The sequence below is a fragment of the Vipera berus genome (genome assembly GCF_964194415.1).
Source record: "Vipera berus genome assembly, chromosome: 2".
NCBI lineage: Eukaryota > Metazoa > Chordata > Lepidosauria > Squamata > Viperidae > Vipera > Vipera berus.
Window position 1 is genome coordinate 271447023 of NC_138203.1, and position 23468 is coordinate 271470490.

Below are 23468 nucleotides of genomic sequence, written 5' to 3' on the forward strand. Positions count from 1 at the left end.
AGCTCCAGGCTATAACCGCTTTGGCGGGAAAGCCTGAATAGAGCGAGTCGTTGACAGCCCCAGGGGCATGGTCAGCTTTGGCGGGAAGCCAGGGTTTAAATCCATTGGCCACCTGCACTGGCGGGAAGCCCAGGTTCAAATCTATTGGTCACCATTCACCTGGGCAGGTATAAGAGACGCCAGGTAAACCCCTTTGCCCAGCTTCATTCACGATCCAAATAAAGAAGTAATACCCAGCTCAAGTGTCCGTCTCTCTGTGCGACCACGCGACATTGCACTAAGGAAGCCTCTCCCAAAAGCCCTTGAACAAAGGGACTATAAGATGTTCTCCACCCACCAGGTTCCCCTCACTCCATGGGACCCCCCCCCCCGTCTTAGATTGGCCTGAGATTACTAATTACTCTTTCTATCCCATCTTTTGCCTTAAGGGACCTCACTGGTCTAAGTTGAAGATTTTCATCCAGCCATGCTGGTTCAGGAGTTCTGGGAGTTGAAGTCCACAAGTCAGAAAGGGACCGCAGTTCCCCACCTCTACTTTAGCAGAATGCTTGGATTAATAATTGATCGTGGAGGGGGGGGCGTCCCAAGAATGTTTGCGTCTCCCCAGTTTTAAAAAACTCCCCCCCCCATTTAACAGGATGCTGGGATCAATTCTAATTGATAGGGGGTCCGTTCCATGGATGTTTCTTTCTCCCCAGGTTTTCCCCAATATATTTTCCTTTAGCAGGATGCTTGGAGCAATAATTGTCGGGGTCCGCCCCATGAATATTTCCTTCTCCCCGTTTTTTTTTAAACCCCCCCTCCTCCCACCCGTCCTTTAACAGGATGCTGGGATCAATTGTACTTGATCGGGGATCCGTCCCATGCATGTTTGCTTCTCTCCAGTTTTTAAAAGAATTTTTTTTCCCCTTTAGCGAGCTCATTGGGCCAATAATAATTGATCTGGAGTTCGCTGCTTCCCAGTTGTTGTTTTTTTTAAAAAAAAATACTCTCTTTTTCCTTTAAGAAGTCAGCGCGGCTGACCGCAGCACCAACAATAATTCATCTCGGTTTCCCCCCTTGGACCCGCCCAAAGGCGACCACCTGATTCGCAGGAAAAGACGCCAAACTAACTTTGTTTTTCCCTTTTCTCTCTCGTGCGGAAGAAACGGCGATGGCGGGTGCAGCGCCCTTGCTGGAAGAAGCCATCTGCTCCATTTGCCTGGATTATTTCCAGGACCCCGTGCTCATCCCGGAGTGCGGCCATAACTTCTGCCGGGGCTGCCTGACTCGCAGTTGGGGGACGTCGGAATCGGAGGCTTCCTGCCCCCAGTGCAGACAGACCTTCGGGCCCCGCAACGTCCTGCCCAACAGGCAGCTGGCGCGGCTGGTGGAAGAGGCCGGGCGGTGCGGGGGTTGTTGTGGCGAGGAAGGAGGGAGCTTCTGCCCGAAGCACCGGGAACCCCTCAAGCTCTTTTGCAAGGACCACGAGACCCTCATCTGCTTGGTCTGCGACCGATCCAATGAGCACAGGGGCCACTGGGTGATCCCGGCGGAGGAGGCTTTTCAGGAGTACCAGGTAGGAATCAGCCAAGAGGGCCATCCAGATCCTTGGCTTTCCAGGCAATCCTTGGACCAATTTACTAGCTGCCTCTGTTGTTTGCAAACCGGGTTTAGCCTGGCACAGATGGCAGTCAGAAGCAGACAGGTTCAAGGAAGTTTTAATGAAATACTTCCACCAAAGTGTCTCAGCAGCTGAAGGAGCCAAGTCCCCAAAGGATATACAAATTTTATTACAGTTATGATTCAGGAAGTTAACAGCCTAAGAATCACTCATTGCTTTCTTGACATATGTTTCGGTTGATTTCTTGTCCTGCCCTACTTTAACCTTTATACAGTGCATAGTTATGCTGATGAGCTTTCTTAGCAAAAGGGTATGTGTTTTATTATTATAAGAAGTTACCAAAGTTTACCTCTATGTGCCTTAGCTACAGGGCTTTTTTTCCTCATAGAACGCTCAGAACGGAGTTCCGGCACCTTTTTTGGATGGAACCTTGTAGGGTAGGCAAGGCGGGTTGTATGACATGTGTGAGTTCCGGCACCTTTTTCTTTTACAAAAAAAGCACTGCTTAGCTAGCATCCTTCTAACAGAGTCATTCTAACTTTCTTGTAACTTTCCTGTTTTTAGGCAATAGTGTCCCACCATTGGTTACTGGCCTTATTACACTCATCTGCAACTTTCTGCCTTGGCAATTCCTTTAACAAACTTCTCTAATAACAAACTGAGACCTTCACCTCTTGCTTTTTCCTCTGTGCCTCCAAATTTTTGAAGACAGATTTATACTGTAGTCCTCGACTTACAACCATTTGTTTAGTGACCGTTCAAAGTTACAACAGCTTTGAAAGAGGTGACTTGTTACCGTTTTTCACACGAGTAATGTAGCATCCCTGTGGTCAGTGATCAAAATTCGGATGCTTGGGAACTGGCATGTATTTATGATGGCTGCAGTGTCCTGGGATCAGGTGATCACCATTTGCGACTTTCTGACAAGCGAAGTCAATGTGGAAACCAGATTCGCTTTACAGCCGTGTTACTAAGTTAACAACTGCAGTGATTCACTTAACAACTGTGGCAAGAAAGGTTGTAAAGTGGGACAAAACTTCACTTAATTGTCTTGCTTACCAACGGAAATTGCCTGTAGGGAGAAATTGACACCCTTTGCCAGCTCAGTTTCCACCATTTGCTGTAGAGCAGACATGTCAAACACAAGGCCTGGGGGCCAGATCCGGCCCGTGAAGTGGTTTCATGTGGCCCGCGAAGCCGTCCTGGAAACTGAAAGAACGGCCCCCACTGCCTTGGCCCTGGCCCAGAGACCCTCCTTCTGCCAGAGACCCTCAGATCTGTCCCACTCCTGCCCAAGCCCCCATAGGCACACCCTTGATGCGAACGATGTAGAGCTGGCCATGCCCACCCAGTAGGCCATAAGCACTCTAGCCACGCCCATCCCATAGGCCACGCCCACCCTGGCCATACCCACCTGGCCCCCTGTGGGCAACCGCAATGCTGATGCGGCCCTCAATGAAATTGAGTTTGACACCCCTGCTGTAGAGCAAGATCATCCTAGAGTCCTCCACAGTCTTTGAGTGCAGACCCCGAAAAACACTCCTGGTGGGTCAGGCCGAAGCCATCCCAGCTCAAGCTTTTGTTTCTCAGTGATGCTTCTCAGGTGACTCAGGCAGCTCACTTTCCTGCCATTACAGGTAGTCCTCGACTTAGAACAATTCGTTTAGTGACTGTTGGAAGTTACGACGGCAATGGGAAAAGTGGATTCTGACTGTTTTTCACACTTATGGTCATTGCAGCATCCCTGTGGTTATATGATCAAAATTCAAACATTTGGCAACTGTCATGCATTCATAACAGTTACATATATCTTCTAACTGTGTCTTTCCTCCGATGTAATTTTTTATAGAAAAGAAACTCAAAACTTGTATTTTCTCTTCAGATCAAGGTTGGGAATTGCCTGAAGGCCCCAAAGAAGGAGAAAGAAAAAATAGCTACATACAAAACAGACACTGAGCAAAGAGTTCAGGAGATGCTTGTAAGTATTGATCCAACGGTGAGGAGCTTCTTAGTTAATAGGAAGGAAAATAGCATCTGCCATCTTTAATACCTGTAAGAGGCAGCCTGTTGGTACGTGCAAGTTCTGACTTAAATAAAATACAAGTTGAAGACTGTGTTAGGGCACAGAAGCTGTTCTGAACCTGGGGTTGTATCTTTGACTGGAATGTCACCATTGGCTGAACGAGTCACAGTTCGGTTAACGGGTACCTATCCCACAAACCTTGTTTTATACAGTGGGTTTCATCTTATTGAAAAAAAATGTGAACTCAAAACATTTTTCTCTCTACTTTTTTGGAATCCCTGATTGCCAAGGAAATTTTCCTGTGAGATCATTTAAATTGGAGCCTTTTTTGGTTTTTGGAAACCTTTCCCTCTGTGCTTGTTAATGTCAAAAGGATTTCTTTCTTTTTTTGTGTGTCCCTAAGAAATTCTCCCATCTCATTACTGGACACTTCAGGGAATCCATCTAATTATTATAATAATTAAAATTAAAGTAAATATAATTAAGTAAGTATAATTAAAATTAAAAAAATGCCTTTTGCTTTTTCTGTCTTCTTGTTCTAGGACCTCATCGAAAAACAGAAACAAAATGTAGTGGCTGAATTCAGAGAACTACAACTCTGGTTAGAAGGACAGGAGAAGCTTCTGTTGGCTAGAATGGAAGAGACGGAGAAAGAGATTATGGCTATAAAGGAGGAAGGTTTGGCCAAGTACATGGAGGAACTGTGCTGTCTTGACAATCTCATCCAGGAGATAGAAGAGAAGCATCAGCAGCCAGCCAGCAAACTCTTACAGGTCAGGCAGGAAGTTGAGATCATAGACTCACAGGGCTGGAAGGGACCTTGGAGGTCTTCTAGTCCAATGCTTTGTCTTTATACCATCCTGAAGAAATGATTGTCCAAACTATTATTGGAAGCCTCCAGTGATGGAGCACCCACAACTTGGGTAGGCAGGCTGTTCCACTGATTAATTATTCTCATTGTCAGGAAATTCTTATTTCTAGGTTGGATCTCCTTCTGATGAGCTTCCATCCTTTGCCCTCAGGACAAGAGTAAATAGATGCCCCTTTCCTTATGACAGCCCTTCAAGTATTGGAAGATGGCTGTCGTGACTCTTTGTTAAGCTAAGTATACCGAGTTCCCTTAGCCATTCATTGTATGGTTTGGCTTCCAGAGCCCTTATCATCTTTATTGCTCCTCTCTGCATTCTTTATAGGGCTTCAGCATCTTTTTTGTATCACAGTGTATGGAGCGTTATATAGAGTTTTGTACCCATGATGAAATTGAATGCCCTGCTTTAGTCCCACCACAGAATACTCTTTTTGCCTCTTTCCTTTTTTTGGTTTTCCATAAATTTTATTGAAATTATAATAAGTGAAAAGTACAAATGAAAATAAAGAAAATAGGGGAATGGAGAAGAATAAGAAGGGGAAAGAAGTGTAGGACAAAAGGGAAAGAAAAAAAATTGTCTTTCGACTTTTTTCAGTGAAGTAAAATACAAAATAAAATTATAGCCTCAACTTTTTACTTTTACGTATTTAGTAATTACTAGCCATGTCTATAAAAACAGATTAGCTTAATAAGCAAAATGAAGAGTTCACTTTTTCTATTTTGAGCACAAATTCCAAAAGCAGAAACAAAGGTTGATATCTAATTAAAACATTCAATTTTGTCATTTTATTTCTAGCTCCGTCACTTTTTCCAACCATTCTTCTGTCGTGGAGATTGATATATCTTTCTGTGCAAGTAGGATTCTGGCTGCACTCAAGATGTACAGTAACAAAGTTCAAAATCTTTTTTCAACTCCTTATTTAGTAATCTTTTTACTCTTTCAGTGGAAACTAAACTAGAAGATATGAAGATATGGGGTCATACAGTTATGATCACAGCTGAGCACGAAATTTCTGTTGCTAAGCGAAACAGTGGTTAAGTGAATTTTGCCCCATTTTATGACCTTAGCACTGCTGTTAAGTGAATCATTGCAGTAGTTAAGTTAGTAACATGGTTGTTAAGTGGATTTGCCTTCCCCATTGACTTTGCTTTTCACAAGGTTCCAAATGTTGTTCATGCAATCCCCGGGACACTGCAACCGTCATAAATATGAATCAGTTGCCAAGTGGCTGAATTTTGATCGTGATCATGGAGATGCTGCAACAGTCTTAAGTGTGAAAAATGGTCATAAGTCTTGTATTTTCCAAAGTGCCTTGATTCTGGCGGAAGCATAAATGCAGGGCAATTGTTTTTATTCTATTGATGCATCATTTCCTCAAGGATTCTATACTGTCATACGGATATGCCTGGGATTCGCAGGGGGAGACACACACACACACACACACACACACACACACATCTTGTGTGTGTGTGTGTTTGTGTGTGTGTATTTAATAAATTTAAAAACTGGAATCCCATGTGTAGACATTTGAAGTTAGTAAAAATAAAAATGATGAACTCTGGGATATAAGAGAAAATTCTTCCTTATTGCTGAGCTTTCATCAACAAGCTGTTGACATCATCAGAGCAAGGGCTGAATGATAAGGGAGTCAGTACATACACTTCTATGGCAGTTACAACGGTCAAATTATGGAATGTGGATGTGGCCTGTTCGTGACAAGCTTGCTCGTTTATAATTACAGTGGTTCCGGCTTTGCTGGAAAAGGCTGGTCTCTGGTTGATTTTTAAAAGTCGCGCCCGACACACACACACACACACACACACACACACACACACACATTCTGCATAGGAATGGCTCCTTTCAGTGCTTTGTCTCTTTTTTTTTTAGGACATTGGAAGCATCTTGAAGAAGTAAGTGAATTCACCCTTCTCTTTGCAATCTCAGAGACAGGCAGCTCCTGCAGCACTTCCTATTTTGGAAAGTTCTGTTTGTATTTGCAGTAATTTGATTTAAAGATAATGTACTATAATTCAGGGCTTTGTAGATATTTCCTCAGACAACCTCAACACAACTTAATTAGCAATATTTGGTATGGTGAATTATTATCGTTCATCACATACTCAGCCAGATGTGTACATTGAATTTGGCATTTTTATCCACCTATTGTGCCCTTCCAAAAAGATACAGATGTTTATTGGTTTTAAAGGTATCATTGTAGGATGTAAGTTGTTCCAAGTAATGCAACTACCATAAATACATGCTAGGTGTCAAGTCTCCAAATTGTGATTACAGGGACACTGTGACAGATGTTAAGTGTGAAAATGGTTTTAAGTCATTTTTTTGAGAGCCGTTGTTACTGGTTGCCAACAAATAGTAATAAATTGAGTATTACTTGTAACTGCATTCCTCTTTATTCCATTTCATTGGATTACTTTTAATCCATCAGTGACCGTTTGAATGTTACATCCATCTTCTAGACTGATTACCTACCTCACCTTATTTAGCCATTTTCAAATTTGGTAAGGTAGAATCCATTTTTTTTGTCCAAGAGGTCCAAAATTTTAAAGAGGAAGGAGCCCCAAATTGAAACTTATATTAGATCTGTCACTTAGCTTGATGAGGATGGATGAGTGCAGTTCCGGGTCAGGATCCACTGGGTTGCCCAGCCCCTATTTGAATAGCTAACAAGAAAAATGTTTCCAGCCTATGAAACAGACCTCTTTTCAGGCAACAGTGCTGATTTATTAGCAGCTTAACCGGTGCTAAGGAGCCAAAGATGAAGTAACACAAGAAAATGACAATCAGTGACTTAATAGCTGCCCATCAACACCCTACTTAACAACTAAAAGCCACACACAACCAGGCACCAGATAAATACAATGCATAAAACAGCCCAGTACTCACATTCTGGAGAGAGCGAGCAATTCCCTGAGAATGGGCTCCAGCAGGAGTCCAAAAGCTTGGAAGAATAAACCTCTGGTCCTGGTGATTGACTCAGACTGGATCCTGTAGCCAGCCAACCCTCAAGCACCATCTGATGTTTTAGAAAGCTGCTTCTGTTGGGAGGATGATAAACAATCTTCTTTTGTCTTGCCAGATACCAGACAAAGAAAAGATATGAGAATCCGGTGGATTTATTTCTAGAGCCGAAGTGGACAATCTGGGATTACAGTGATATGGCAGTGCTTCTGAAAAGCGCCATGAAAAAATTTACAGGTAAAAAACAGCCGCCAAGATTTTACATTGGATGACATTTTGATCCCATAGCATCCAAGAGAGATTCTGGGTCAATGTCACCTGGATCAAAGAGGGATCGATTTCAGGATCAGTGGAGGAGACACCTTCATTTCTCTGGGGAAAGGCCTTGTGTCTTGGCACCAGGGGACAGAATAGGAGCTTTCTGGTCTCTCCTATTAAAGATGTGCTAGCTAAAAATGGGAACCATAGGTGACCATTTATTCTTTATTTCCTAAATCCATATACACTGATCAGTGGGGAAGCAGAACACACTTCCACTAAAAATAATGGAATATACATAGTTCTTGGCTTAGAGTTACAATTGAGCCCAACATTTCTGTTGCAAGGCAAGGCAATTGTTAAGTGAGTTCTGCCCCATTTTACGAAGTGTTTTGCCACAGTTGTTAAGACAATCACTGCAGGCAAGTGAATCATGTGGTTGTTAAGCGAATCTGGCTTCCCCCATTGACTTTGCTTGTCAGACGCTCCCCAGGAAGTTTGCAGATGACAATCCCAGAACCATGGGATGGCGCAACTATCGTGAAGAAATGTCGGTTGCCAAGTGCCCGAATTTTGATCACGTGACCATGGGGATGCTATAACTGGTCATGAGTCACTTTTGTCAATGCTGCTGTAACTTTGAATGGTCACTAAACGAATAGTTGTAAGTTGAGAATTACCTGTATATGGAATATGTAGTAGAATATATTCTACTATACACACACACACATATACACATACATACATATATATATGTGTGTGTGTGTGTGTAAATTTTTTTTGGCTTGCTAACAAAGAATAAAGGGAGACCAATATGATCATTTCAAACTTATTTGTTCTCATCAGTCAGCCATACCCTTCTGAGATTCGAACCTGGGCCGACTGCATCTTAAGCAGTTGTTTTAACCCCTAGGCCACAGGCTCTCTCTCTCTCTCTTTGTTAGCTGAGAAGCAAGGAAGATATGTGTTAAATGTTTGTTAAGCATTCAGAATACGCTTGCTTAGTCCCAGACACGGGACAAATCTTATTTCCTGTTTCAGCCTAGCACAAGGCCATCTACAGGCAGTAGCCACAGCAGTGGCAGCTCATATTTGTGTAATTTTTTTTTTGGCTGCATCTTAAGCAGTTAAAACAACTGCTTAAGACGCAGTCGGCCCAGGTTCGAATCTCAGAAGGGTATGGCTGACTGATGAGAACAAATAAGTTTGAAATGATCATATCGGTCTCCCTTTATTCTTTGTTAGCAAGCCAAAAAAAAATTATATATATTTTATATATATATATATATAGGGACGCGGTGGCTCAGTGGATTAGGACGCTGAGCTTGTCGATCAGAAGGTCGGCAGTTTGGCGGGTCGAATCCCGAGTGCCACGTAACAGAGTGAGCGCCTGTTACTCATCCCAGCTTCTGCCAACCTAGCAGTTCGAAAGCACGTAAAAATGCAAGTAGAAAAATAGGGACCACTAGGGTGGGAAGGTAACAGCGTTCCGTGCGCCTTTGGCGTCCAGTCATGCCGGCCACATGACCACAGAGATGTCCTCGGACAAGCGCTGGCTCTTCAGCTTTGAAACGGAGATGAGCACCGGCCCCTAGAGTCGGAAACGACTAGCACGCATGTGCGGGGGAACCTTTACCTTTACCTTATATATATATATACACACACATACACATATGTACACACACATATACATACATACATACATACATACATACATACATATGACATTCTGGATTGTAGCTTTCCTTCTGTTGCTCCAATTCCAGTGATGAGATGTTGAATCCTTCCATTTTCTTCCCCAGATACTCTGATAACTGGACTTCAACTACGGAAAGGTAAATACTAATTATAAGCAGCTTTATTCCTTGCTATTTTAAACACTGATGGCAGTAACTTTAAGAAAAACATAATATAGTAACAAAGAAAAAAGTATCTGATTACATACCTTAAAGACTATGAAGGTACTATAAATTATAATCTAGAAAATTGTAGTCAGCCTTGATGTATAATGAAATATCTGGACAAATGGGAAAATATGGGCTGTGATTGAAAGGAACGTAGAATCCTTTTGATTTTACTGCCCGACTATAAGTTGGTGAGCGACCAGGTCTTTGGGAGCACAGAAATTAGGTCTTTTGGGTCAAAGCAAATAGCAAAGTTGGAGCATTACAGTTTTCTCCACCTTATGGGCCATCAAAATGATGAAAGCAGAGGTTTCCTGTGCAAGAGACTCCCTTTTGTACATGCTTGTGACATCCTGATGCTCATAGAGCAGAGGTGTCCAGCTTCTTGGCCATGGCCCACTACTGGCCTGTGGCCCGTTTGGAACTGGGCTGTGCACGTAGTGGGTGAATGCATGCAGCTCCACTTGCCTGAGTGGTGAATGCGTGTGCCCATTGCTTGCACAAACAGCTGTGCACATTTGCACTTGTGCCTACCGCTTGGACAGAACCATCCCCTTTCCCTCCCCCCATTGGACCACCAAGCCGGAAAGGCTTGGGACCACTGTAGAAAAAGTGCAGAGCTTCCTCACATTCCATCATGTGTCCAAGTTACCTCTGGGGACCCCTCTGATTCTGGCAGTTCAGAATTGAAACACGGCAGCCTCTTGCTGTGCCTGAACCTCTAGATTAAAGCTCCAGGTGGGGTCCCGGTTCCCACCTTGGCCCTCCCAGGAACTCACTGAAGATAAAACCTTCTTTGTCTTCATCCCAACCCCATTCTGCTCCCCTACAAGATGGAGGCTAAAGAAAATTGGGCAGGGATGCTAGAAGGGGTGAAGCACTGTGAAGGGATGGAAGGACTAGGCAATGCTTAGATGCCATTTAAAAAAGCAATGAATATTCCAATCCTGGAGGGGTTGCTTGGAAGCTGAACTTGTTTCAGAGAGGAGGTCTTAGGGTTGATATCTTGGGGGCCAAGACACGAATCAGGCCTGCAAGCTGAAGCTCTTGTTCCTCTCCTTCCTTCCCTTCCCCCTTACAGTGAATGTAATTCTGGATCCAGACACAGCCCATCCTGACCTCCTTGATGTCTCCGAAGATCAAAAAAGCGTCAAAAGTGTCGATCCTGTTCGACATCGCAAGAGACTTGAATATAAACCTTATGTCCTTGGCTTTCAGAGGTTCTCAACAGGGAGACATTTCTGGGAAGTTACTGTAGGAAATACAGCAGGATGGAGTGTAGGGGTTGCCAAGAAGCCGTTGAACGAAACAAGTGTTGGTAAGCAGATCATTCCCTGGCATTTTGGGAAATGGCGAGGGACATACAGGATCTTCTCTCCATCAATACGTTCGGAAGTGGTCCTGACTGAGGCGCCCACAAGGATCCGCATCTCTCTCAACTGCGAAGGGGGACAAGTGAGCTTTTTTGATGCCAGGACTGCAGCTCTGCTCTGTAGATTGTTGGATGCTTCCTTGGTTGGAGAGACCCTTCTGCCCTCTTTCTATTTGCACAAAGATGCCGCCCTGACCCTCCCCTAAAAGAGGGTCAAAAGACAAAACTTTGGGAAAAAATCCCTATTTGCCAAGTGGTGGTTTTTGAAAGCCATTACTTAGCTTCTGGCTACTACCCTTTCCTTCAGTGTTCTATGCCACATTCAGCTGCTTGTAGTTAAGTGGCCTTTTAAATTAAAAAAAAGGGTCAGTCAGTCAATTAATCTATAAAGGGATAATCTGACCATCATTTTTATTTGTCTGGATAAAAAAATGAGGTGTCCTAGGAGCTTTATAGGCTTTAGCATCATGTGTTCAGGTGTATCAGTATTAAAGGTACTGTATTTTCCGGCGTATAAGACGACTGGGCGTATAAGACGACCCCCTACATTTCCTGTTAAATTATAGGGTTTATTTATTTATTTTATTTATTTAATTGTATTTATATACCGCCCTATTCCCTGAGGACTCAGGGCGGTTTACAGGGAATTAAAAATCCAAAATACAAAAATTAAGAACCAAATTAAAAAAGAAATTAAATTAACCCTGTAGTCAGTTAAAAAAGAACCCCAAATTAAAAATTCCTCCTCAGTCTGGGCCCGAGAGCTCGAAGAGCCAGGTCTTCAGGCCCCGGCGGAATGATCGGAGGTCGGGGGCAGTCCTCAGCTCCACCGGCAGCTGGTTCCAGAGGGCAGGCGCTCCCACAGAGAAGGCCCTATCCCTGGGTGTCACCCGCCGGCAATCTCTCACCGGCGGAACCCTGAGCAGACCCTCCCTGTGGGAGCGCACTGGGCGAAGGGCGTTTGATGCCGGCAGCAGGTGTTCCCTCAAATAACCCGGACCCAGGCCATGTAGGGCTTTATAGGTGATAACCAGCACCTTGAATTTCACCCGGAGGGCAACCGGAAGCCAATGCAGCTCGCGGAGTAGAGGTGTTACATGGGAGTATCGGGAAACCCCCATTACAACTCGCGCGGCCGCATTCTGCACCAGTTGAAGCCTCCGAGTGGTCTTCAAGGGCAGCCCCATGTAGAGAGCGTTACAGTAGTCCAAACGGGAGGTCACAAGCGCATGAGTGACTGTGCGTAGGGCGTCTCGGTCCAAATAGGGACGCAACTGGCGCACCAGGCGAACCTGTGCAAAAGCCCCCCTGGTCACGGCTCCTATATGATCTTCAAAATTGAGCCGTGAATCCAGGAGGACGCCTAAGTTGCGAGCCCTATCAACGGGGGGCAACACCTCACCCCCCATCGTTAGAGGTGGAATAACATGGTTAACCCGAGACGCCAATATGCAGAGCCACTCAGTCTTGGCGGGATTGAGACGAAGCCTGTTTCTCCCCATCCAGACCTGAACCGCCTCCAGGCACCGGGACATCACGGAGAGGGCATCACTGGGTTGGTTTGGGGTGGAAAGAAAAAGTTGGGTATCATCAGCGTACTGGTGATACCCCACCCCAAAACCACGAATGATCTCACCCAGCGGCTTCATGTAGATGTTGAACAGGAGAGGCGAGAGAACCGACCCCTGAGGAACTCCACAAACGAGAGACCTCGGGGCGGATCTCTGCCCTCCTGTCAACACCGACTGCGAGCGGCCCTGGAGGTAGGAGGAGAACCACCGTAAAACGGTGCCTCCCACTCCCAACCCCCTGAGACGTCGCAGCAGGATACCATGGTCGATGGTATCAAAAGCCGCTGAGAGATCTAATAGGACCAGGACAGAGGAGCAGCCCCTGTCCCTAGCCCTCCAGAGATCATTCACCAGTGCGACCAATGCCGTCTCCGTGCTGTGTCCGGGCCTGAAGCCCGATTGGTACGGGTCCAGATAATCAGTTTCCTCCAGGAACATAGGGAGCTGATGCGCCACCACACTCTCAACAACCTTCGCCAGAAAGCGAAGGTTGGAGACTGGACGATAGTTGTTTAAAACAGCCGGGTCCAAAGCAGGCTTCTTGAGGAGGGGTCTCACCACCGCCTCCTTCAGGGCGGCAGGGAAGACACCCTCCTTCAAAGAAGCAGTTATTACTGCATGGAACCAGCCTCGTGTTCCCTCCCGAGCCGCATAAGCTAGCCAGGAGGGGCACGGATCCAACAAACAGGTGGTGGAGCTCAGTCTCCCCATGATCCTGTCCACATCATCAGGGGAAACAGGGTCGAACTCAGTCCAGATAACATGCTCAAGACCGCCTGATTCCTCCACATCAGACTCTGATGGTTTGGGCTATACTTGCCGTATAAGACTACCCCTCTTCCAACGCACACCAAATAAAAATTAAAAAACATCAGATTTGATTTTAATATGGTAATTTTAATTCAAATGCTTATGACATGCAGGTGCTTAGTAGGAAAACTGTCACTTATAAACATAAGGCTGTTTGTCATCAAACATGTAAACATAAAACAGTGCAAGTGGATAATAATAATAATAATATAATAATAATAATAATAATAATAATAATAATAATAATAATAATAATAATAATAATAATAATAATAATAATAAGTTGGAAGGGACCTTGGAGGTCATCTAGTCCAACCCCCTGCTCAGGCAGGAAACCCTATACCATTTCAGGCAAATGGCTGTCCAGTCTCTTCTTAAAAACTTCCAGTGTTGGAGCATTCACCACTTCTGGAGGCAGGTTTTTCCACTGGTTAGTTGTTCTAACTGTCAGGAAGTTTCTCCTTAGTTCTAGGTTGCTTCTCTCCTTAACTAGTTTCCATCCATTGCTTCTTGTCCTGCTTTCAGGTGCTTTGGAGAATAGCTTGACTCCCTCTTCTTTGTGGCAGCCCCTGAGATATAGGAACACTGCTATCATGTCACCCCTCACCCTTCTCTTCGTTAAACTACACATACCCAATTCCAGCAACCGTTCCCTATTTTCCTAATTCACTTTTTCACTTTTCCTAATTCACTCTAAAGCTTTCCCTGCGCAGAGCCTTAAGTAACAACACCAGCTGCCTGCAATTAGTGCAGGTTCGCATCCCACCAGGCTCAAGGTTGACTCAGCTTTCCATCCTTCCAAGGTAGGTAAAATGAGGACCCAGATTGTTGGGGGCAATAAGCTGACTTTGTAATAATGCTGCTTGGGGGTGTGTGTGAAAGCCCTAATAAACAGGCATATACACAGAATGAAGGCTATTGCTAAGCACATTGATTTGTGCTTTAAATTGTAAGCCACCCTGAGTCTTCGGAGAAGGGCAGGATATAAATGGGATTTTAAAAAAAAAGACCAAATGGGAGATCCGCTCCAGGTTTTCCAGCCAGCCCGCCCAGTTCCTGAGTCAAATGTGTCCTTAGAGCTAAGCCGCTGCTCTGGCTGCTGCCTTCCCCACCTGCCTTTCAAGTTGGGATATACTACAGCTGCTCTTCAACTTTAGAAGGAAAGACGCCCAGACCCCAGCCTGTAAAAAATCACAGACTGCAGCTTCTTCTCCAATTGGTCCCGCTTTCCCTGCGCAGACTAAATGGGAGATCCGCTCCAGGTTTTCCAGCCAGCCCTGTCCCTAAATTTTCAGCACCCGGCGTATAAGACGACCCCTGACTTTTGAGAAGATTTTCATGGGTTAAAAAGTAGTCTTATACGCCGGAAACTACGGTACTTTACAGCTAAACCTACACGATTTTATATGTCTGTCACAGCTCTCCATCCCATTTATGGATCATGCTTGTTTGTTTAATGTTAGTTGTAATCAATGATTTTGTACGTTTCTGAAATTTGGTATTTTCTGTAATCTTTCCCTTCTTTTTTGCTTTCCTTGTCCCTTTTTTTGTTTCCTTTTAAATAACACATAATTGTCATAATCCTAACAAACCCACGCCGGGCTTCAGCAAGTAAATAAAACTACACTCAATAAAACTTTCCATTCTCATAGGTTTATTTTGTTTTTGTTTTTTAAATCCTAGTACTGTTTCTATCTTTTTATACCACAACAATTAACTACAACAATCAGATTACTGATTGTCAGAATGATTCTAATTTTATAGGTGTCTCATGGATTTTAATTCATGGATTGTAATTCCTTCTTTTGCAGTATTATGTAAATAAATGTATTGTTACCTTATTTTATTCTGCCAATATGAGATTTTATTTCTATTTCAGAGGGACTATTGGTTTCATGCTGTTTGAAATCAAATAAATCAGTGATTATTCAGTGTAATACAAAGAAACAAAACATACCATATGCTATCAAGATAGGAGATGTGAGGGCTACTATACGTGCACTCAATGTGTCACCTGGCTCTAGCCAAAATTCCAATCGAATTGTTAATAGAATTGTAAAAATGAAATACATTATTAAATAAATACATTGAATAAATCCACTTCATGGATTACTGCCTTGTCGTGGTGAAGGGGCTTGCGTAATTCAATGAAGCTATGAGCTGTGCCGTGCAGGGCCACCCAAGATGGACAGGTCATAGCAGAGAGTTCTGACAAAACGTGATCCACTGGAGAAGGAAATGGCAACCCACTCCAGTATCTTTGCCATGAAAACCCTATGGACAGTACCAAAAGGCAAAATAATATGATGCTGGAAGATGAGCCCCTCAGGTCAGAAGGTGTCCAATATGCTACTGGGGAAGAGCAGAGGGCTAGTACTAGTAGCGCCAGAAAGAATGAAGCAACTGGGCCAAAGCCGAAAGGACGCTCAGCTGTGGATGTATCTGGTGGTGAAAGGAAAGTCCGATGCTGTAAAGATTTTTTCTCCATAGGAACCTGGAATGTAAGATCCATGAATCAAGGAAAGCTGGATGTGGTCAAACGAGATGACAAGACTGAACATCGACATCTTAGGAATCAGTGAACTAAAATGGACAGGAATGGGTGAATTTAATTCAGATGACCATCAGGTGTAATACTGCGGGCAAGAATCCCTCAGAAGAAATGGAGTAGCCTTCACAGTCAATAAGAGAGTAGGAAAAGCAATACTGGGATACAATCCTGAAAATGACAGAATGATCTCAGTTCGAATCGAGGCAAACCAATATCACAGTAGTCCAAGTCTATGCCCCAACCACTGTTGCTGAAGAGGATGAAATTGACCAGTTCTATGAAGCCCTACAGCACCTTAAATAGAGCTAACACCAAAAAATGATGTCCTTATCATCATGGGGGATTGGAATGCTAAAGTAGGAAGCCAAAAGATAACCGGAATAACAGGCAAGTTTGGCCTTGGAGTACAAAATGAAGCAGGGCACAGGTTGATAGAATTTTGTCAAGAGAATACGATGGTCATAGCAAACACTCTTTTCTAACAACCCAACTCTACACATGGACATCACCAGACGGTCAACACAGAAATCAGATTGACTATGTGGTCTGCAGCCAAAGATGGAGAAGCTCTATACAGTCAGTAAAAACAAGACCAGGAGCTGACTGTGGCTCAGACCATGAGCTTCTCCTTGCAAAGTTTAGGCTTAAACTGAAGAAAGTAGGGAAAAGCACTAGGCCACTCTGGTATGAATTAAATCATATCCCTGTTGAATATACAGTAGAGGTGACATAGATTTAAGGAATTAGATCTGATAGACAGAGTGCCTGAAGAACTATGGACGGAGGTTCGCAACATTGTACAAGAGGTAGCAACTAAAACCATCCCAAAGAAAAAGAAATGCAAGAAAGCAAAATGGCTGTCTGAGGAAGCTTTGCAAATAGCTGAGGAAAGGAGGGAAGCAAAAGGCAAGGGAGAAAAAAAGATATGCCCAACTGAATGCAGAATTCCAGAGAATAGCTAGAAGAGATGCCTTCTTAAATGAACAGTGCAAAGAAAAGAAGAAAACAATAGACTAGGGAGGACCAGAGATCTCTTTAAGAAAATTGGAGAGATGAAGGGAATGTTTAATGCAAAAATGGGCATGATAAAAGACCAAAATGGCAGGGACCTAACAGAGGCAGAAGAGATTAAGAAGAGGTGGCAAAATTACACAGAAGAACTATACAAGAATGAGCTTAATGTCCCTGATAATCACGATGAGGTGGTCACTGACCTCGAGCCAGACATCCTAGAATGTGAAGTGAAGTGGGCCTTAGAAAAACTAAGCAACAACAAAGCTCGTGGAGGTGACAGTATTCCAGCTGAGCTATTCAAAATCTTAAAAGTTTTATAAGGTGAAATGCTAACCTCCACAAGAAACCTATTGGCCTCCTAAGCTTCTCCCAAATAAAAAAAATTAAAATAGGACTTTTTTGGCCCATCCATTCCATAGCAATAGCACTTAGACTTCTATACTGCTTCACAGTGCTTTCCAGCCCTCTCTAAGTGGTTTACAGAGTCAGCATATTACCCCCTCCAACAATCTGGGTTCTCATTTTACCGACCTCAGAAGGCTGGAAGGCTTGAGTCGGTGAGAATTGAACTGCTGAACTACTGGCAGCCGGCAGTTAGCAGAAGTAGCCTGCAGTACTGCATTCTAACCACTGGGCCACCACGGCTCTCATATATGGCAAAAGAAGTCGTAAAATGGGGCAAAACTCACTTAACAAATTTCTCCTTTATCAACATAAATTCTGGGCATAATGAGGACTGACTGTATTTACTTCTCAAATCCATATGCACTGATCACTGGGGAAGCAGAAAAAGTCTCCACTAAATATAATGGGATATATACAGGTAGTCATTGACTTATGACCACAGTGGAGCCCAAAATTTCTGCTGCTAAGTAAAGCAGTTTTTACATGAATTGTGCCCCGTTTTATGAACTTTTTTTGCCACAGTTAAATAAGTCACGTGGTTGTTAAGCGAATCTGGTTTCCTGCATTGACTTTGCTTATCAGATGCTTCCTAGGAAGATGCAGAGAACAATCCCAAAATCCTGAGATGCTGCAGTCATCATAAATACATGCTGGTTGCCAAGGACTCAATTTTTTTTTCATGTGACTGGGGATGTTGCAACAGTCTTAAGTGTGAGAACTGGTCATGAATAACTTTTTTCAGTGTCACTGTAACTTTGAAGAGTCACTAAATGAATGGGTGTAAATTAAGGACTACCTGTATATGGAATATGTACTAGAATATATTTATATCTGGTAGAATATATATAGCCACCAATGATATTCTGGCTGATAGCTTTTCTTATTCCTTATTTCCTGATTTGAGTCCAAGGGTGTCTGTAGGGAGGCCCTTCTGTTGCTCCAGTTCCAGTGAGGAGATGCTGAATCCCTCCCTTTTCTTCCCCCAGATACTCTGCAAACTGGACTGCAACTACAGGAAGGTAAATATGAGTTATAAGAATCACAATCACTTGCTATTTAAGCTATGATGCCACTAACTGTAGGAGAAACATAATAGAGTAACAAAAAAGAAAAATATGGGATTAGATACTTTAAAGAATATGACGATCCAGTAAACTTTAATGATTTATGATCTATGACCTATTACTTGCTGTTTATATGTACACTGCGAGCTTATGCACCAGAGACAAATTCCTTGTGTGTCTGATCACACTTGGCCAATATTCTATTCTATTCTATTCTATTCTATTCTATTCTATTCTATTCTATTCTATTCTATTCTATTCTATTCTATTCTATTCTATTCTATTCTATTCTATTCTATTCTATTCTATTCTATTCTATTCTATTCTAGTCTAGTCTAGTCTAGTCTAGTCTAGTCTAGTCCCAGTCCCATTCCCATTCCCATTCATAATCTTAGAAAATGGAAGTCAATCTTGGCATAGAATGAAATATGTGGAGAAAGGGGAAAAATATGGGCCAGTACTGAAAGGAACATGGAATTCTTGGCCCTACCAGAAACTCACTGAAGGCAAAGCCAACCGCTCTTCACTCCCAACTCCATTACTCTCATCTGCAAGATGAAAGCTAAAGAGACTGATGTGTAGGGTTGCTGGAAAAGGTGAAGAACTATGTAGTGTGGAAGGACTTGGCCAGGCGTCTTCAACCTTGGCAACTGTAAGACTTTTGGACTTTAGTTCCCAGAATTCCCCAGCCAACATGACGGAGCTGGAGGGCAATCAGCTGAGTAATGGAGCCAAGAGCAGGACAGCTAATTGATGGATCCTGAGGGTGTTCAGCTGAGTGGCAGCTGGAGGGGAGGCAGTTGGAGTGACAGGTGGTGAAGGCAGCCTAAGTAAGTGGGACGAGAAGGTGAGAGGCCAGAGGGGTGCTGAACAGGCCGGCAGTTAACAAAGGATGGAACTAAGACAGTGGAAGAGCCCAGGTGCTTGGGGAAAAGGTTGCAGAGGGGACCTGGACACTAGCAGCCCTATCAGGGGAATTCTGGGAGTTGAAGTCCATAAGAGTTATGGTTGCCAAAGTTGGAGAAGCCTGGACCAAGCAAAGCTTAGGTGTTGTTTAAAAAAACAATGTCTTCCAGTCCTGAAGGAGGTGTTTGGAAGCTGAACTCCATTCACACAAGAGGCCGTAGGGTTTAATATTTGGGGGTGAAGACACAAACTAGGCCTGCAGCTGAAGCTCTTGTTTTTTTCCTTCCTTCCTTCTCCTCCCCCTTACAGTAAATGTAATTCTGGATCCATACACAGCCAATCCTGACTGCCTTGTCATCTCCAAACTCGAGGACTATCTGTATTGTCAGACTGGACAAGGGCTGTGTGCTTAGCCCCTACCTGTACTCTTTATACACTTATGATTGTGTATCATCTGACCCATCCACTGCGATAATCAAGTTCGCAGATGATACAACTGTGGTGGGTCTCATTACAGGTGGGGATGAGACAGCATATAGGGCAGAGGTACAAAAACTATCCATATGGTGTAGTAACAACAACTTGCACCTAAACATCGGCAAGACGAAAGAGATGGTGTTAGACTTCCGGAGAAAAAAGGAGGAACCTGCCCCACTTTACATCGGGGAGGACTGTGTAGAGAGAGTTTCCTCCTTTAAATTTCTGGGAGTCTACCTCTGTGAAGATCTGACCTGGAAAGTTAACACAACCCAGGTGGCTAGAAAGGCCCAACAGAGGCTTCACTTTCTTAGGATCTTGCGGAAGAACAGGGTAGAACAACAGCTAATGACCCTCTTTTACCGGTCTACCATAGAGAGCGTCCTCTCGTATGGTATTGTGGTTTGGTATGCTGGTCTGACAGCCGGGGATAGGAAAGTATTACAGAGGGTAGTGAGCACAGCACAAGACATTGTGGGCTGTTCCCTGACACCACTGGATGACATCGCCAGGGCTCGTTGCCTTGGAAGAGTGAGGAAGATTCTCAGGGATGACTCACACCCTGGACCTTGGAAGAGTGAGGAAGATTCTCAGGGATGACTCACACTCTTTACTCTCCTACCATCCGGTAGGAGATATAGGAATATAGCCAGCTGTACCAACAGGCTGAAAAATAGCTTTTATCCGTGGGCTGTTAGGCTTTTAAATGGGACATAATCTTATGCAGAATTGACTTGGGAGGCCGGTGTGTGGTGTAGTTGGTTCACATAGTGTGGTGGGATGGAGGGTTTGTTGTCACTGTGTGTTGGGGGGAGAGAGCACAGGGGGAGGCTCAGCTAATCTCAATGTACACATGTTGTACTTTGACAATAAAGGTTTATTTATTATTATTAAGATGCCAAATAGCGCTTTTTTTCTTTCTTCCTTTAAGCCACTCTGCCTTTTATTGAGTAACTGTAAAAGAAGAATCCAGTCTAGTGTAGTGGTTAAGAAATCAAGCTAGAAGCCATGAGTTCTAATCCTGCCTTACACACAAAGCCAGCTGGATGACCTTGGACCAATCACTCTCACTCAGCCCTAGGAAGCAAGCAATGGCAAACCACGCCTGAATCCTTGCCAAGAAAAGCGCAGGGAGATTTTGTCCAGGCAGTCACGAGGGCTTCAGCAATCTGAGGCACCTCAAAAGTGGCTTCGATACTGAGATGACAGTCAGATCCTGTTTGGTCTAGTGATTAAGGTGGCAGTATAGGAAGAGGAAAACTGAGTTCAAGTCCTGCCTTACCCATGAAAGGCAGCTGAGTGACTTTGGGCCAGTCATTCTCTCTCAGTCCAACCCACTTCACAGGGTTGTTGTTGCTGGGAAAATTGGAGAAGGAAAGTGTGTTGGATATGTTTGTTGCCTTGAGATATTTGTAAAAATAATAAAGGTAAGATATAAAATACATACATACATACATACATACATACATACAAATAATAAGTGGAGTGCTCATGGATGGGACTGAAGGCCTAGGACTGGGGTGATAGTATGTGTGCCCACAGAGAGGGCTCTGCATGCTGCCTATGTCACGTGTGCCATAAGTTCGCCACTATGCTGATCTCACACTATGCCTGTGTCACGCGTGCCATAAGTTCGCCACTATGCTGATCTCACACTAGCCTTTCTCCTGTGGGGTCAGAGGGCTTCCCCTGGATCAAATGAAGTGACCGCTGTCGCTTCGGGATCAACAGGGCGCCCCTCCTTCATAGTCAACTCTTCAGGGCAACTTCAGACCCATCTAGGGTTCTCCTGGCAGGGAGAAACTAGCCATGGAGAACGGATCTCCGCTCTCCCGCAACCATGCACTACAGGTGCAAAACCAGAAGTCCGCTTTTCCTGGCTTTTGTCCATCCTGCTTATGTACCTTCTTCACCCCTTTTAGATATGGTGGCCTCGGCCTAGTCTCACAAAGGTAGTTCTCAACTTACTACCACATTTGAGCCCAGCATTTCCATTGCTAAATAAGACAGTTGTTAAGTGAGTTTTGTCCCGTTTTATGACCTTTCTTGCCACAATTGTTAAGTGAATCACTGTGGCTGTTAACTTAGGTTAACTTATATTTTATTAAAAAAAAAACTATTTAGAGCCAGTATTTTAAGGTATATAGCTAAAGTGCAGCCATATTTAACCTTGCTAAAGTGATGACATACACAACTTTTGATTTGAGTTAGTTACATTGTATAGATAGGCAATGGAACAGGGTGGAAGCACTTGTATCATCGAACTTAGGCAAATGGGCTCCTATTGTGAGCTGAGTTGGTTGAATGTCACAAACATGAAAAAGGAAAGATAAAGGTAAAACAAAGGATAATGATTAATTGTATGTCTAATAATTTTCCTAAGCGGTCGAAAAGCCTGTGACCAGACTGCACCTATCAAGTGGGTCTGGAAATGAAGGATGTGCTGTATTCTACAGGACAGGAATAAAGGTTTCTGCTGAACTATTCTGGGTGTGGCCCTTTACTCGCAGGTAGGAGGGTCCACCAGCTTTTGCAAACGCTTCAATAAAACTTGTTTTGTTTTCCAACACCTGTGGAATTGAATCTTTTGTTCTGTTCCAGCCTACGACTGGCCCTGTTTGTGTGTCAGGGACAACCCCTTTTTCCTTTTTACAGTCAACAGGCTGGAAAAAACCAACCAAATTTATTTACAGTTCAAATAAAAAAGCAACAGAATATTTCCTTCAATAAATAAATCAAAATAAATCAAAATACAAAACAAAATAATAAGCTTCTTCATTGAGTTGAGTTCAAATCCTGGTGACATCATGGAGTTGTCCATGTAGTTTTCTTGGTACCACAAGAGCTGTGGTGGCAACGTGGTTAGAATGCAGTATTGCAGGCAAACTCTGCCCACTACCAGCAGTTCGATCCTGACTGGCTAAAGGTTAATTCAGCCTTCCATCCTTCTGAGGTCGATTAAATAAGGATCTAAATTGTTGGGGTCAATATGATAACTTTGTAAACCGCTCAGAGAGGGCTGTAAAGCACTATGGAGTGATCTATAAATGTAAGTGCTACTGCTGTTATGGTGGTTTGCCATGGTCTTTGTCAGGAAGATTTAAAGTTTCCTGTATTTATAGCCACAGGCCCAAGAAACATTTTTGTCAGATAAACAGAGAGAAAAAGGAGAAAATAAAAATAAACCAGCAGATTAAATTGAAATATGGTACTTTTGAATGGTGATCACAACTGAACAGAATTCCTTTCATGTAGTTGTTGATGAACTGATCTGCTAATAAAAAAAATAAACAATCCTATTCTTAGGCCAGCCTGGACACTCAGTTAGGAACAGGTTTATTAGTTCAGAGTGCAAATTAATGTAAAAAAAAGGATGATACGGTAAGATATGGAAAAATGCTTTCAATGATTTTATTAGCTAGATTACGGACTTTACAATTTGGAGAATGGGATATTGTTATATACAGTAGTACTTCCTTCTACATACGTGTTAAACCTCTCTAAGTTGAAGGCTTTCCTGGAACAGAAAAGATGGGATATTATAGAGAGATTTAGATGTGAATATTCTGTAAGTTAGACCTCTAAAGTTTCCAGGCTTTAAATCTGTTTAATAGTAGGACAGTAGTCATAATCATATTAGTGATGCTTTCCTTCCTTCCTCC

At 43.4% G+C, this 23468-nt stretch overlaps 1 protein-coding gene across 1 annotated transcript; it reads left to right on the top strand.

The window, feature by feature from the left end:
• Positions 1–1113: 1113 nt before the first annotated feature.
• Positions 1114–12568, top strand: LOC308663283 (E3 ubiquitin-protein ligase TRIM11-like). The gene is made up of 7 exons (XM_081319581.1): positions 1114–1558; positions 3486–3581; positions 4169–4399; positions 6383–6405; positions 7593–7711; positions 9535–9567; positions 10718–12568. Exons 1-7 carry the CDS (start codon positions 1154–1156, stop codon positions 11212–11214), a joined length of 1404 nt encoding a protein of 467 aa, XP_081175707.1. The 5' UTR covers positions 1114–1153; the 3' UTR covers positions 11215–12568.
• The last annotated feature ends 10900 nt before the right edge of the window (positions 12569–23468 follow it).

Bases quoted from the DNA above. Each gene is read 5' to 3' on its own strand.
- LOC308663283 (XM_081319581.1), top strand. From the start codon at position 1,154: ATGGCGGGTGCAGCGCCCTTGCTGGAAGAAGCCATCTGCTCCATTTGC. The intron at 1,559-3,485 runs GTAGGAATCAGC...TTTTCTCTTCAG, and splicing joins AGGCTTTTCAGGAGTACCAG to ATCAAGGTTGGGAATTGCCT. The intron at 9,568-10,717 runs GTAAATACTAAT...TCCCCCTTACAG, and splicing joins TGGACTTCAACTACGGAAAG to TGAATGTAATTCTGGATCCA.